The sequence below is a fragment of the Dreissena polymorpha genome, chromosome 10 (assembly GCF_020536995.1).
Source record: "Dreissena polymorpha isolate Duluth1 chromosome 10, UMN_Dpol_1.0, whole genome shotgun sequence".
Classification (NCBI taxonomy): Eukaryota; Metazoa; Mollusca; class Bivalvia; order Myida; family Dreissenidae; genus Dreissena; species Dreissena polymorpha.
Window position 1 is genome coordinate 43,920,518 of NC_068364.1, and position 15,781 is coordinate 43,936,298.

The 15,781-nt window shown below is 36.5% G+C and overlaps 1 protein-coding gene across 3 annotated transcripts in view; it reads left to right on the top strand.

The window, feature by feature from the left end:
* The first annotated feature begins 692 nt into the window (after positions 1-692).
* LOC127848892 (microspherule protein 1-like) overlaps positions 693-15,781 on the top strand; it is a 37,136-nt gene continuing 22,047 nt past the window's right edge. Inside the window, exons 1-7 of one of the 3 annotated variants that reach the window (XM_052381563.1) lie at positions 693-789; positions 4,128-4,487; positions 8,765-8,928; positions 9,181-9,261; positions 9,632-9,741; positions 12,842-12,950; positions 14,754-14,969. In XM_052381563.1, the coding sequence (XP_052237523.1) occupies positions 4,157-4,487; positions 8,765-8,928; positions 9,181-9,261; positions 9,632-9,741; positions 12,842-12,950; positions 14,754-14,969 (1,011 nt within the window). In that variant the 5' untranslated portion in view covers positions 693-789; positions 4,128-4,156. Of the gene's footprint in view, positions 790-4,092; positions 4,488-8,764; positions 8,929-9,180; positions 9,262-9,631; positions 9,742-12,841; positions 12,951-14,753; positions 14,970-15,781 lie in introns of all 3 variants that reach the window. The other 2 variants (XM_052381561.1, XM_052381562.1) reach the window with 2 other exon arrangements.

Genomic DNA, 15,781 nt, shown 5'->3' on the forward strand with positions numbered 1-15,781 from the left:
TCTCTTTCTTTTCTTCTGTACTGTTTGCATTTAACATAGACGCTAAAAATGTAACAATAAAAATGATGGGGCGAGTCGTTATATATTATATACGCAAAAACATAGGTATGTTACTGTGGTAACGCATAATATTAATTGCAAGAGTTGATAAAATTCCAGGTGTAGAAATCTTGAACATATCATGCAGGATGCGATACACTATTCCAGTTTCTGTTGAAAGTTCCTGAAAAAGGTGAAAGTTAAAGTCAAGCATTTTAACAAATTTCATCAAACTTCTAATTTGCCAAATCTTAAGATATTTTTTCAATTCCCCACCAGTTTTACCGACTTAAAACACAATAAAATCGAAATTAAATAAAAATCCTACCATATAAGTAATGATGGTGCGAGTCGTTATCTATGTGGAGCGAGTCGTTATAAATGTGGGGCGAGTCGTTATGGGGCGAGTCGTTAAGGGGGCGAGTCGTTAGTAAACCGGGATGTACACATACTATCATGCAGCATTCATATAGAGTTTTTCTTCAAGACGTAAAAAGCCTTTAGTACAATTGCTTAAAAATAAGAGATACAATCTTAACTGTTCAAGGTTCACACCACTGTATTGCACTAAGAATTGACTACTATTAAAATTATAATTATTGTGTGCAGTCTATCTCTAGCTATTATGTAAGTGTACTTTCACCCCAAATAATGTACTATTGGGTATAGTTTTCTGAAATCAATCAAAATGGCGTCAAACAGAAAGATGAATTAATAAGTAAACATAAAGCCGTGAAAAAGATTGCTAATGTAAGGCGTTACGAGCGGTATTTTTGTAACATTCCTATTGGAATGTCTATAACATTGAAGTTTTAAAAAGTTACATGGAAACATGTTCTAAAAGGGGCCTTTTCACGTTTTGGTAAATTAACAAAATAAAAAAAATGTTTCAGATTCGCAAATTTTCGTTTCAGTTATGATGTTTATGAGGAAAAAGTGATACTAAACATTAACCATGCTCTAAAATATAATTACAGGCATCTTTGACGATTTCAAAACCTGAAAATTATAAAGTGTTGCAACGCGAAAGGATTGAATAATTTGAAGAGTTATGTTGTTGTCGTTATATTTTGTGACACAACAAGGATTGCTTATATAAAGTATAAAATACATCACTCATTGTAGGAGCACGGATGGCCAAGTGGTCTGAGTGTAAGACATTTACGCCAGGGTCAGTGGTTTAGATCGGAATACGGATAAAACCCCTCCCGGATAAAAATCCTCCCGATTTATAGGGGCCGGACAAAACCCTCCCATGAATAAACATGGGCGGACAAAAACCCTCCCATGAAAAAACGACAATGATTCGGTTATTTAGGCCCACTTATCAGCTAATCATAACAATGAACTAGTTAATGGCATACAATAATATATCAAAATAGCAAACTGTGAATCTGCAACTGCGGACAAAAACCCTCCCGTGAAAGCAATTAAACACCGACAAATGTAATTGCTTCAAACATTGTTGCATTCATTAATCCGCAAAATTTACTCAAAATAGCAAATTGTGAATCTGCAACTACTTTTAATTTTTAATTAGTTTAATCACAGAATCAATTAAAAGCAATTAAATGCCGACAAATGTTTTTGCTTCACACAATGTTGCATTCATTAATCCGAAAAAATCACTCAATGCTGACAACATTTCATCAAAATATCATACTGTGAATCTGCAACATATAAAAAGCGATTTGTTTGTGTAAAGGCACACATCCAAAATGGAAATCATCACCACTTCAGCTGGAAAGAAAAGACTTGCACAAATGGCTTTGTCTACACTAAGAAGAAAACGTCAATGTCGACTATACGCTGGGAATGTTTTCAACGCGCGGCAAAGTCTTGTAAGGGCGCTGTAGTCACGGACATAAATATGACGACAATAAACTCAACCACAAGTCACAACCATGAGGGAGATCAGTTTCACGTCAAAGCGATGAAGCTGCGTGAAGACATTCTGTTGACCGCCAATCGTTGATACTTGAATTCATGGCTCAGATTTCACGGGAGGGTGTTTGACCGGTCCCGTTTTTTCTTGGGAAGGTTTTTGTCCTCCCCCGTTTTTTTCATGGGAGGGTTTTTGTCTGTCCCCGTTTATTTATGGGAGGGTTTTCGTCCGTCCCCGTTTATTCATGGGAGAGTTTTCGTCCGGCCCCTATAAAACTAACTGGAGGTTTTTTATCCGGGAGGGGTTTTGTTCGACATTCGTTTAGATCAGTCCAGTTGAGGGTGAATTTTTCAAATTTTATTCTTGTTTTTTTTTTACCGGAGCTTTCTAGATCTAAGGTTTACATTTATCAAAATAAAGCATTTAATGACAAACTTCAATATCTGCCAAAATTTGTGAAAAGGCTCCTTTAACACTTCAAAAAAATGGCAAAATTATATGTTTCTTGAACTTTATTTACACATTCAGCATCAATATAAGCTAGACTATAAGCTAGAATGCAATAGAAAAACTTCGAAGCTTTTTTTTGTTAAGCAATCATTACAGACTGAAATGTAGGAACTCTTTTAAGTTTACCTGCGGCAAGGTCATATGTCTTGACAATTTTTCATTAAATGTCTTATAATTGGCTAGACAAAATTATGGCATGTATGCTGTAGCAGAAAGTAATAATTGGTCTTATTACTTGGCTCACATTACACAAACCTGCATGCTAAACTTTACTGTGTAATACATAGTGTTAGAACAGTGCATTGATTTCAAAATAAGGATTGTGGGCTAAATTTAATGTTTACTTTGAATCAGTACTTTCCACAGGCCATTTAACGGTCCCTTGCCGGGGCGCTTTAATTTCAATATCAGAGTCTTTGGAGCGCCTGAACTTTTCCGATCAGTGTATTTTCGCATTTTCTGCAGCTAGCCATTATAAGATCAAAGCAATAATGACTTTGCCAAAACGTTTGAAAGCCGATTCTCTGACAATAAGGTGTATTGCTTTACCCAACTAAAGACAGAGCGTATTGTTTTGGACAATCAATATTGACCAATGAGAGCGCATGCTAAAATTATGAGCGACAGCACTTGTAGGCATGCAATACCTGTAGTGCCATCATGTAGGCGACTGGTGACGTACATGTAATTGCCACAGGAATCTTTGCCAGTTAATTAGAAGAATGATGATAGCAACTGTCTGTAATCCTCATGGAAATTGTGCATTTCAAGCATTATACTGTCAAAACATTGTTTTCCACTTGTAAAGCGTTTTAACAAATTATCGTTGAAATCATTATGCAGCTTTTAATGTTTTGTTGATATGTCCAATGAGCATAAATATATTTGTAATCCGAAATCCAATCCCTAATGTTAATGTTAACTCGATTGTAATCCAAAACACACTTCCGATCATGTTATCGCGACGTTGACAAATTCTAGCTTCAAATAAACTGTGCTTATTTATATCCTGTTGATTCTTTGTCTCAATAGAAAGGGGGCGAAAATTATGCAGCATGTACAAGGTTGTATCATTTGCATGGAAAGCGTGGGTGTATTGATTGTTTTATTAACACGCACACATCACGTCAGGTGATTCATGAATGTTTAATGGGAGGATTTAATCAAATATTTAAATAGCGGCTTATGCTTTATTCATTTTATACTTTTATAATATATGTAAAAATTGTTTTTTGAAATTCTTGAGCACTTTTATGGTCAATATATACCAGAGTTTGCTCAAAAAAGAATATACGGGATTATCGGGTAATCATAAGAAACTGGAAAAGTAGTAAGTATGCACTAATGGAGTCGGATTCATACGGATGTATTTGGGAAATCTTTTGAGTCTGGATTATACTATCTATGTGAAAAAGGTTTTAAACAATTAAAAATAATTTGTAAATATATCTTTATCAATGACTTTATAGTTGTTGTTTTCAAGAGTCATAGTGCACCAAATGACCTCTGAAAATGAAAAAACAAAGTACGGAGGGGATATTCCTTCCCACCCCATCAGCCCTGGGGCGTCTAATAAAATTCCTGTGGAAAGCACTGCTCTGAATAATAAATCTTATTGGGAAGTCAAGTCACTTACAATCTTTTTTGTATATGCATAGCGTGCTTCAGACAATAGACATGTCTTCATACACAGGTGAGACCCCGTCATCAGTGAGTGCCTCGATGGAGCCAACCCCAGTTGATTCTGCAACTTCCGTCCACATTTCTACCCCTCGCATGGATCCCAACACTACACAATTTTCACCAATGTTGTCCATGCAAAGTGCCATGTCACACGTGAGTCAGCAAACCATGCCATCAGAACCCAGTTCTGTCCATGACTCAAAGCGACATATGTTGCCGTCACATTCGTCAAGGTTCATGCCAAATCCAGACCTGTCTGGTTCATCAGAGCGGAGAAGCTCAAAGCGTACCATTAAAAGGAAGCGTTTTGATGATGAAATGGTGGAGTCCAGTTTGCTTAAGCAAGAAAGGCCGACACGCGATCGAAAAAGTAAGAGATTTTTAAGTTTGTGAATTTGAGTCAGTCTTTCACTAAAGACAGGTTTTTTTTTAAGAAATAATGTTTAGTGAATATTTATGATATTATTATAAAAGTACTGTTCATTTTTAGCTCCACTGGCCAGAGGCCAGCGGGGCTTATGTCATGGTCCTGTGTCCGTCGTGCGTCCGTGCGTGCGTTAACTTTTTCTTTAAACATCTTCTCCTAAAGTACTGGTCCAATTCTGATGAAATTTCTCAGGAATATTCCTTGGGTGAACCTCTTTCAAATTTGTTCAAATTATTCCCCTGGGGTCAAATTTGACCATGCCCCGGGGTCACAAAATTGAGAATTTGCTAATATAAGCCCTATTTTGTGAAAACTTTAAAAATCTTCTTGTCCATAACCATTGGGCCTAGGGTTATCAAATTGGGTATGTAGAGACATCTCATAGTCCTTTACCAAATTTCTTCAAATTATGCCCCAGGGGTCAAATTTGATCCTGCCCCGGGGGTCACAAAATTGAACAAATGCTTATATAAAGCCTATTTTGTGCAAATTTTACAAATCTTCTTGTCCATTACCATAGGGCTTAAATCTACCAAATTCGGTATGTAGTGACATGTAATAGTTCTCTACTTACTTTGTTCAAATTATGCCCCTGGGGTCAAATTTGACCCTGCCCCGGGGGTCACAAAAATGAACATACGCTTAAATAAGGCCTATTTGTGCAAACTTAAAAAATCTTTTGTCCATAACCGTATGGCATAGGGCTACCAAATTTGGTATGTAGTAACATCCAATAGTCCTTTACCAAATTTGTTCAAATTATGCCCCTGGGGTCAAATGTGACCCTGTCCCGGGGGTCACTAAAATGAACATATGCTTATATAAAGCCTTTTTTGTGCAAACTTTCAAAACCTCCTTGTTCATAACCAGGGCTCCCGCTGCCGTTCGCCAGATTCGCCAGTGGCGAAAATTTAGCAAATTCGGTGAATAAAATAATTGTTTTGCGAAAACGTCCGGCGAACGATTTTTGTCAGGAAAAAATCATTCGCCGGACGTTTTCGCCAAACGATTATTTTCTTGACAAATGCCATCCCAGATAGTAAACTCTTTCAGCAGCTGCTGTAGACTGTGCCTTAATACATCGCCGTGTTATTGACCCGCAAAATTGATACGCAGTCTGCATTAACACCTGTCAGAACCGGATTGCGAGACAAAGGAAACTGATTGGTGTGAAAACAAAACATTTGTGTAACCCTTGATCTTATCGGCTTAAATAAACAATTACATCTGATTAAAGATTGCTGCCGATTTCAATCAATTTGAGTAAAAGCCGTTAGCGAATTATCAACTTAGTCATACAATGAACGTAAGTAAGGAGTTGATATTTGATTTTAATTTCGAGAAGTTCGTAATGTTTGTAATGATTAAAGGCTAAATGCGTTACAATTGTGAATGACGATAGATGAAGGGGTATAAAACCCTTGACATTTACGGCGAAAGTGTCCGAAATTGTGACTGCCATAATGGCGACCATAGGCAATAAGCGTCCTTTGGACTCTGACTCTTATGACCCGGTCTCAAAAAAAAAGCAAATCTGATAATAGATCATTCAAAGATGTTTGGCTTTCAGAATTCATGTGGTTAGATTATAATGCAAAATCAAAAAAGATGTATTGCAAAATATGCATACAGTTTCAAAAATCAAATTCATTCACATCTGGGTGTAGAATGTTGAAAAAAGACAACATTTCAAAACACGAAAAATCAAAAGGTAATAAAAAAGAATGACAATCATTAATGTTAAAATGTATATACAAGAATATTTTTTATATTGTTCATAATATATTACAAATAACAATAATAATTTATGTTCATAATAAATATATATTGACACTTTTCAAAATGAGCTTTTTGTTTTGAAATTTAGCATATTTGATTTTGTTTATTTCAGATCACAAAGAGGCCTCACAAGCGTCTAGTCTGAACACATCCATGACAAATGTGCAGGCTGCAGCAATATCCAAAAGTGAAGCAGCTGTAGTGTCGGCTAAGACTTCTTTCGGCCATGAGGGAACAAAACAGGAATTGAAAACTTTCAAAATTCTGTAGGGCCAGTTTTTTTAGTGGCAACAAGTCTGTAAAGGACATTACTACTGCATGCAATTTGGCCATCAGAAACAAAGAACCCTATCCAGGCAGTGCTGAATTAGCCTGCAGACTACTGTTAGCTCCTGTGGCAACAGCTGACTGTGAGAGGGGGTTTAGTAAACAAAATCTAATAAAAACATCTCTCAGAAATTCTATTAAAATTGAAAACTTGAAGAACTTGTTGATTTTGTCCATAGACAGCCCACCAATGGAAAAGTTTGATTTCAAACGTGATTTCAAGATTTGGGCTGGATTGAAGTCGAGGCGGATTATGGCCTTTTGCTAAAATATATGTTCAGGATATCATGTGCTCATGTAATGTGAATTTATCGTGTGCTTATTTTATGAACATGTGCTTGAGTTATGTGTGTATATCTATAAATTTTTTGTTGTAAACTGTTGTTTTTTTGTTATGCACACATGATGATTATAGTAATATACATATTAAAGCATCTTTTTTTAGTTTCTTCTTTAACACTACTGTAGCCTATACTTACAACAGGCGGCTCCGAATGCTTTGCTAAAACTTTGGCTACAGTTTCTAAAATTTGGCTTCAAAAAAATCCATTTGGCTAAAATGTTGGCTACAGAAACTTTTTGGCCAGTGGGAGCCCTGATAACCGTATGGCCTAGGGCTACCAAATTTGGCATGTAGTGACATCGAATAGTTCTCATCTTAGTTTGTTCAAATTATGCCCCTGGGGTCAAATTTGACCCTGCCCAGGGGGTCACAAAAATGAACATACGTTGAATAAGGCCTATTGTGCAAACTTTAAAAAAATTTCTTGTCCATAACTGTATGGCATAGGGCTACCAAATTTGGTATGTAGTGACATCTAATAGTTCTCTAACAAATTTGTTCAAATTAAGCTCCTGGGGTCAAATTTGACCCTGCCCCTGGGGTCACAAAAATGTACATATGCTTATATAAAGCCTATTTTTTGCAAACTTTAAAAATCTTCTTGTCCATAACCGTATGGCCTAGGGCAACCAAATTTGGTATGCAGTGACATCGAATAGTTCTCTTCTTAGTTTGTTCAAATTATGCCCCTGGGGTCAAATTTGACCCTGCCCCTGGGGGTCACAAAAATGAACATACGCTTAAATAAGGCCTAATTTGTGCAAACTTTAAAAATATTCTTGTACATAACCATATGGCATAGGGCTACCAAATTTGGTATGTTGTGGCATCTAATAGTCCTGTACCAAATTTGTTCAATTAAGCCCCTGGGATCAAATTTGACCGTTCCCCAGGGGTCACAAAAATGAACCTATGCTTATATTGGGCCTATTTTGTGCAAACTTTAAATTCTTCTTGTCCATAACCATTGGGCCTATTTCTACCAAATTTGGTATGTATTAAAATCTAAAAGTTTTCTACCAAGTTTTTTCAAATTATGCCCCTGGGGTCAAATTTGACCCTGTCCCGGGGGTCACAAAAATGAACATATGCTTAAATAAGGCCTATTTTGTGCAAACTTTAAAAATCTTCTTGTTCATAATTATAGAGCCTAGGGCTACTTAATTTGGTATGTAGTGACATCTAATTGTCCTCTACCAAATTTGTTCAAATTATTCCCCTGGGCTCAAATTTGACCCTGCCCCAGGGGTCACAAAACTGAACATTTGCTTATATAAAGCCTCTTTTGTGCAAACTTTAAAAATCTTCCTGTCCATAACCATTGGGCCTAGGGCTACCAAATTTGGTATGTAGTGACATCTTATAGTTCTCTACCAAGTTTGTTCAAATTATGCCCCTGGGGCCAAATTGATATATAAAAATGCTCATCCTTCCAACTTTAAGCGCCCAGTGGGACGAGGGATAGAAAGAGAAAGTCACATGCTTGAGTACATTTCAACCCATGTGCATTGCACGCTTTTTTCGCATAAAAAACAGTGGAGCGATACAGGGCCATCATGGCCCTCTTGTTATTTTAACATTATGCATACATATTTATTTGCATATACATTAAAATTCATCTGAATTAACTGTATTGATCTTGATAATGTCTTAGTTGCATCATACATGTAGATAACTCCCATATGTGATGTCTGTTATACATAATACATATTTTTCTTATATTACACAGGCCAAAATGAATTGCAATTTGCTTGACTGTTTTCGTTATAAGCCTCAGGAACCACAGTGGCAGAACCAGAAAGACCTCTGCGGGAACCAGTGAAGAAAGAAGTTGTTACCATGACGATGCCCACTGAGGTCAAAAAGAGACCCAACACAGGGAAAGTGTGCAAAACCTCAAGGTCTAGAAATAAGTCAAAGAAGCAGAAAATTCGGGTATGCAGTTTTTAATAATAGATTTTCTTATATAAAAATGTGTGAATTGTTTCCATAATCATTATGGAATTAAAGTCAGGAATTGAATTCACCAAATGAAGGTTTTCATTTTATTGATATTTAATAATATATATTCCATAATTTATTTATATCATAATCTTGGATGAACAATCTAAATGTTGTGTAATGTGTTGTATATGTGAAATTCACACTTACCAAAAGACGATGATTTTAATTGGTCCTCTGTTTTAGCCCCGACCCCCTGCCTGTACCAAGGACCTGGGACGCTGGAAGCCCACGGATGATCTGGCCCTTATCACTGCTGTACAACAGGTGCATATTTTCACTTATTTTACAGAATTTTTATGGATATTGAAAATCAAATTCCTCAATCCACTAAGCTTCTCAAAGTGTCCCATGGCTAAAAAATGTTAAAGCTTTGGGTTTTTTTCACTTAGAATTCTTCTCATATAAAGATATTATAGGAGGTTTTATGAAAAAAAAAAATGTACTTGTTTATTTTGAAGCCATTGGCTTATCTGGTGAAGGACAGTGTAAGAAGCAGCCCTTAGTGAAAACTTAAGTACATTTATTTTGATAATATTAATAGACTGGCCATTTCTTTTGAAGGCCAACAAATTTTATGCGATATTGCTCTTGTTAAAAAACACACCCTGGAATTTGCATCATGCTACCCTTTCAGACCAATGACCTGACAGCAGTGTATCTGGGTGTGAAGTTCTCATGCAAGTTCACCCTGAAAGAAATTCAGGAGCGCTGGTACAGCCTTCTCTATGATCCCATCATCTCCAAGTAAGTGTGTTATATAACTGTTACATTTAAGTTGCCACATGGTAGCAAAATAAGCAGTGTTTTGTTTTCTGTTTAAAATCCGGTTCGGTAATTGGTAATCATTTCCAATAAAGAAAAAAAAGGAGATATTTTTCCCAAATGGGACTTTAAAATTTCCAAGTGAAGGTTTCCCGCCCTCCAAAAAAAAAATTGATCTCCCATCCAGCGTTATAAGTTTAACGGTAGTTAAAATAGTACTGAAAACACTTGTATTCTCAGTTTTGAAGCATTTTTTAAAAAAGTATATTTTTTCCCAAATAAGACTTAAAAATACCCCATTGAATGTTTCCCTCCCCCCCCCCCCCCCAAAAAAAAAAAAATTAAAGAAATTAAACTCCTGTCCATCCATGTTCAACCCGAAAATATAAAACTGAACACGCTTTTATTTTCAATTTTGAAGCATTTTTTTAGCAAATCATACAAGGCACTCTTTTTTGATGGGCTTTTATATTTTTAGCTCATCTATTTTTTGAAAAAAAATTATGAGCTATTGTCATCACCTTGGCGTCGGCGTCTGCGTCGGCGTCGGCGTCCGGTTAAGTTTTGCGTTTAGGTCCACTTTTCTCAGAAAGTATCAATGCTATTGCATTCAAACTTGGTACACTTACTTACTATCATTAGCGGACTGGGCGGGCAAAGTTAGATAACTCTGGCGTGCATTTTGACAGAATTATGTGCCCTTTTTATACTTAGAAAATTGAAAATTTTGGTTAAGTTTTGTGTTTAGGTCCATTTTATTCCTTAAGTATCAAAGCTATTGCTTTCATACTTGCAACACTTTCTAACTATCATAAGGGGACTGTGCAGGCAAAGTTATGTAACTCTGACTGGCATTTTGACAGAATTATGTGCCCTTTTTATACTTAGAAAATTGAAAATTTGGTTTACTTTTGTGTTTAGGTCCACTTTATTCCTACACTATCAAAGCTATTGCTTTCATACTTGCAACACTTATTAACTATCATAAGGTAACTGTGCAGGCAAAGTTATGTAACTCTGACTGGCATTTGGACGGAATTATGGGCCCTTTATACTTAGAAAATTGAAAATTTTGTTAAGTTTTGTGTTTTGGTCCACTTTACCCCTAAACTATTATAGATATTGCTTTCATACTTGGAACACTCGCAAACTATCATAAGGGTACAGTAAAAGGACAAGTTGCATAACTCTGGTTGTCATTTTTACGGAATTATGGCCCTTTTTTGACTTAGTAACTTTGAATATATGGTTAAATTTCGTGTTTCGATCCACTTTACTTCTAAAGTATCAAGGCTACTTTCATGCTATCATGAGGTTACTGTACCTGGCAAGTTGAATTTTACCTTGACCTTTGAATGACCTTGACTCTCAAGGTCAAATTATTAAATTTTGCTAAAAATGCCATAACTTCTTTATTTATGATTAGATTTGATTGATACTTTGACAAAACTACTCTTACCTGACATACCACAATAGACTTCACCAAAACCACCCTCCGTGCCCTCCCCCCCCCCCCCCCGAATCCCCCCCCCCCCCAAATCCCCCCCCCTAATTTTTTTTTTTTTTTTTTTTTAAAGATCATCTCACAAATGACCACCACACCCTCACACTATACTATACCCCCCCCCACCCCATCCCCCCCCAATTTTTTTTTTTTTGAAACGGTTAAAAAACACAAATATTTATTATTTTATGTTTGAAATACCGTCCAACCATCGCACCCAAGAAGACACCCCCCCCCAATTCCCCCCCCCCCCTGATATTTTTTTTTTTAAAGATCATCTCACAAATGACCACCACACCCTCACAATATACTATACCCCCCTACCACCACACCCCCCCCCCAATTTTTTTTTTTGAAACGGTTAAAAAACACAAATATTTATTTTTATTATTTTATGTTTGAAATACCGTCCAACCATCGCACCCAAGAATACCCCCCCACCCCCCCCCCCTCCCCCCCCGAATTCCCCCCCCCCCCCCCCTATATGATATATATATTTTTTTTTTAAGATCATCTCACAAATGACCACTACACCTTCACTCTATCCCCCCCCCCCCACCCCACCCCCACCCCCAATTTTTTTTTTTGAAACGGTTAAAAAACACAAATATTTATTTTTATTATTTTATGTTTGAAATTCAGTCCAACCATCGCACCCAAGAATCCCCCCCCCCCCCCCCCCCCCTCCGATTTTAATTTTATTTTTTGCATTTTTATTTCGCATTTTTGGAAGTAATAAATGTCCACGCCCCCACACTATACACCCCTCTTCACTCCACCCTTCCCTCCTTTGTGATTGAAAATGAGAGTCCCTTCACCTTTAAAAAGAAAATAGATGAGCGGTCTGCACCCACAAGGCGGTGCTCTTGTTTATTCATTTACATCCAGTGTTTCTTGACTTTTTTAATGGGCTTTTAATACGTTTACATCTAGTATTACTTGATATTAACATTAAATTATTTTAAAATAAAGAACATGCTTCATTAAAGATGTGTAGAATGGATGATTGAATATAAGTACCTAGTGGAAATAGTACATGAAGCCTTTTTGGACCCTCTTGTTTAAATCTGTTATGTAGGATTTGTAATTAAGAATAAATGTATGTTCTTATTTTATTCTAATTAATTGGTTGTCATATCACATATAGTCTTTTATTATACCCCTATAGATCAGATTCTGCAACATATAAAAAAAGGTAAGCGGACAGGGACTGTGTTTGTGTTTGTCAGATGTTTATGGTGGTTAAACTGGTACATATAAACACCTCATAGCTTCCGGTTGCTTGCTGTATATGTGACATGGCCATGGCAGTTATAGTTCATCAGGGTGGCCAATCTGTCTCACAGTCTGACAAAGGATGTGCATAGCCCATGTCACTAAGGGCTGGAAACATATTTGTTTTGCTCATGTCCAGACTTGCTATCCCTGGCCCTTTGAATACTCTTTGTACAAAGGTTTTTCACATTAAATCAGATAAAGGGCCACACACAATTGTATGGGCCATCGGTTTGTGGGTCCTTGCCTTTTTTAATCTATAAACATAATTATAATCAATGGAAATGTTCGCATGCATTTCAGATTATCGGTTCAAGCCATGAAGCAGTTCCACCCAGATGTATTGGCCACTGTGCAGGCCAAGGCACTCTACAGCAAACCTGAGGAGGAGTTGCTGGGAAAGATACCCTCTGTAAGTGCTCCCTATTTGTTGGCACTTCCTCATCATAATATGCAGCACTATTGCCTTAACAATGATAAAGGAATTTCTTTTAAAATTATAACATTTTGTCCAAAATTATAAGATTTGTCCATTTCATTCATTTAAACAATTTAAAAAAATGCACCTGTGATAATATTTAATAAAAAAGAAGCTTTTTTATATAAAGTTAGGTATTTACAGAATATGGTTGTGTTAATTTTGGGATGCATAATGTTTTTATGTTTCGAAACTTGCATGGAGATATGAGCTTCAGAAAGATACCCTCTTTAAGCGTTCCATCCTTTGTTGAGGCTTAGAAAGATACCCTCTGCAAGTGATTCCCCTTTGTTTGGACTTAAAAAGATACCCTGTTAGTGTTCCATTTTGTTTGGACTTAAAAAGATACCATCTGCAAGTGTTCCCCTTGAGTTGAGACCTAGAAAGATACCCTCTGTAAGTGTTCCCCCATTTGTTGAAACTTAGAAAGAGACCTCTGCAAGTTTTGCCCTTTGTTTTACTTAGAAAGAGACCCTCTGTTAGTTTTCTCCGTTTTGTTAGGACTTAAAAAGATACCCTCTTTAAGTGTTCCCTTTTTGTTAGGACTTCAATAGATACCATCTGTAAAGTGTTTTGGACTGCAGTTCTTTCTTTTTGGAAAAAACATTGAACTTTGTGTGCTTTTACAGAATATTACAGCATACGACTACCAGACTCGGAAATTTACTCAAAGTGAAAAAACTTATTTATGACTTGTTTGGATTGAGGTATTTTAATATTATTTTCTGTGAAAATAAAAAATAAAACCTTGGTTTGAGATATTAAGCTGTAATTTTGATTGAAGGTAAAATCAAACCAGCATAAAACGAGTACAGCCTGCAAGTGACATGAAGGCTGTTCAGGTTTTATCCTTTTTGCTGCTGATCAGTATGTTTGGGTTGGAAATGATGCCTTTTACAACTTGAATCTAAAAAGAAAGGTCTTTAATGGGATTTTTTAAGGGACTAAAAACGGGTCAAAATGTGTATCAATGTGGTAAAGGTTAAATTCCAGTGATATTTTCTCCCAAAATGTAAGCCTCTTAGAGGCTGTTACCCAATGGCAAAAAGTAAGATTGTTCCTAAAATTCTGACCATCATTTCCCCCAAAAAAGGCCAAATGTTTCCAGTTAAATCAATATTTTGCTTATTGAGTTTATTAAACAGCAATTTGATTCTGTAGCACTTAATAGTACATTTTTTTTTAATGCAGCTGAACATACACTTATAAACCATTGGAATATTGTTATTGATAAAAATGTAAATAATGTTTCATTTTTCCCATTCTTGGCGTTATTTTTCCCAATCCAAAAGGCACATGCTGCAAAATATAGAGAGGATATTTGTTGGATTCGATGGAATATCGATTTTATTTCACGAGTTATCATATAAAATAATATTTTCACGAGTGGCGCTGCCACAAGTGAAAATATGTATTCTTTATGATCACGAGTGAAATAAAATCGATATTCCATCGAATCCAACAAATTTTCTTTTTATTTAATGCTTTTTCATTGTTTATGTACATTGTAAAAGAGTTTAACTTGATAATGTCGCTGGATTTATGACGTCATTTTGTTGAAAAAATGATGTCATTTCACAGTAAAACAGTGAAAAATATTGTTATTTTTCACTGTTATTTATCACTGTTTAAAAAAGTGAAATACCAGTTTTATTTCACTGATATTTCTTTATAAACCACCGGAAGCATAAAATAAAAAGAAAAAACACACTGAATCCTGCATTTTTCTGTTATCAGACGAGCACACCAACCCTCGAGACTTTCCAAGACTTGCTAGACAAGTACCCAGATGTGTTCTACCCGAGCCGCACTGCCAAGTCCCTGCACACCCATTGGCTGCTGATGAAGCAGTACCATCTCCTGCCGGACCAGTCCATTCAGCCCATGCCGCGGGGGGATCACATCCTCAACTTCTCCGATGCCGAGGATTTACTCACGGACGAGGATCTGAAGGTTGGAATCGTTTTGTTTTTTGTGAAATGTGCTGTTTTTATAAGCTCCACTGGCCAGAGGCCAGCGGGGCTTATGTCATGGTCCTGTGTCAGTTGTGCAAGCGTGCAGCCGTGTGTGCGTGCGCTGACTTTTCCATAAAACATCTTCTCCTAAACTACTGGTCCAATTCTGATGAAATTTCTCAGAAATGTTCGTGGGGTGAACCTCTTTCAAATTTGTTCAAATTATGCCCCTGGGATCAAATTTGACCCTGCCCCGAGAATCACAAAAATGATAATTTGCTTATATAAGGCCTATTTTGTGAAAACTTTCAAAATCTTTTCGTCAATAACCATTTGGCCTAGGGCAATCAAATTTGGTATGTAGAGACATCTAATAGTCCTCTACCAAACTTCTTCAAATTATGCCCCTGGGGTCAAATGTGACCCTGCCCCGGTGGTCACAAAATTGAACACATGCTTATATAGGGTCTATTTTGTGAAAACTTTCAAAATCTTTTCGTCCATAACCATTGGGCCTAGGGCTATCAAATTTGGTATGTAGTGACATCTAATAGTCCTCTGCCAAATTTCTTCAAATTATGCCCCTAGGGTCAAATTTGACCCTGCCCCCGCGGTCACAAAATTGAACATATGCTTATATAAGGCCTATTTTGTGAAAACTTTCAAAATATCTCCAGTGATTTTTTCCTTCTTTATAAAGTACCGGTAAACGGCACTTTCCCAATTATGAAAATAGTACAAATTTCCCAATTGCTGTCCAAAATTTTACCAATTAAAGCTAAAAAAATATATAAAAAAATATTTTATTTT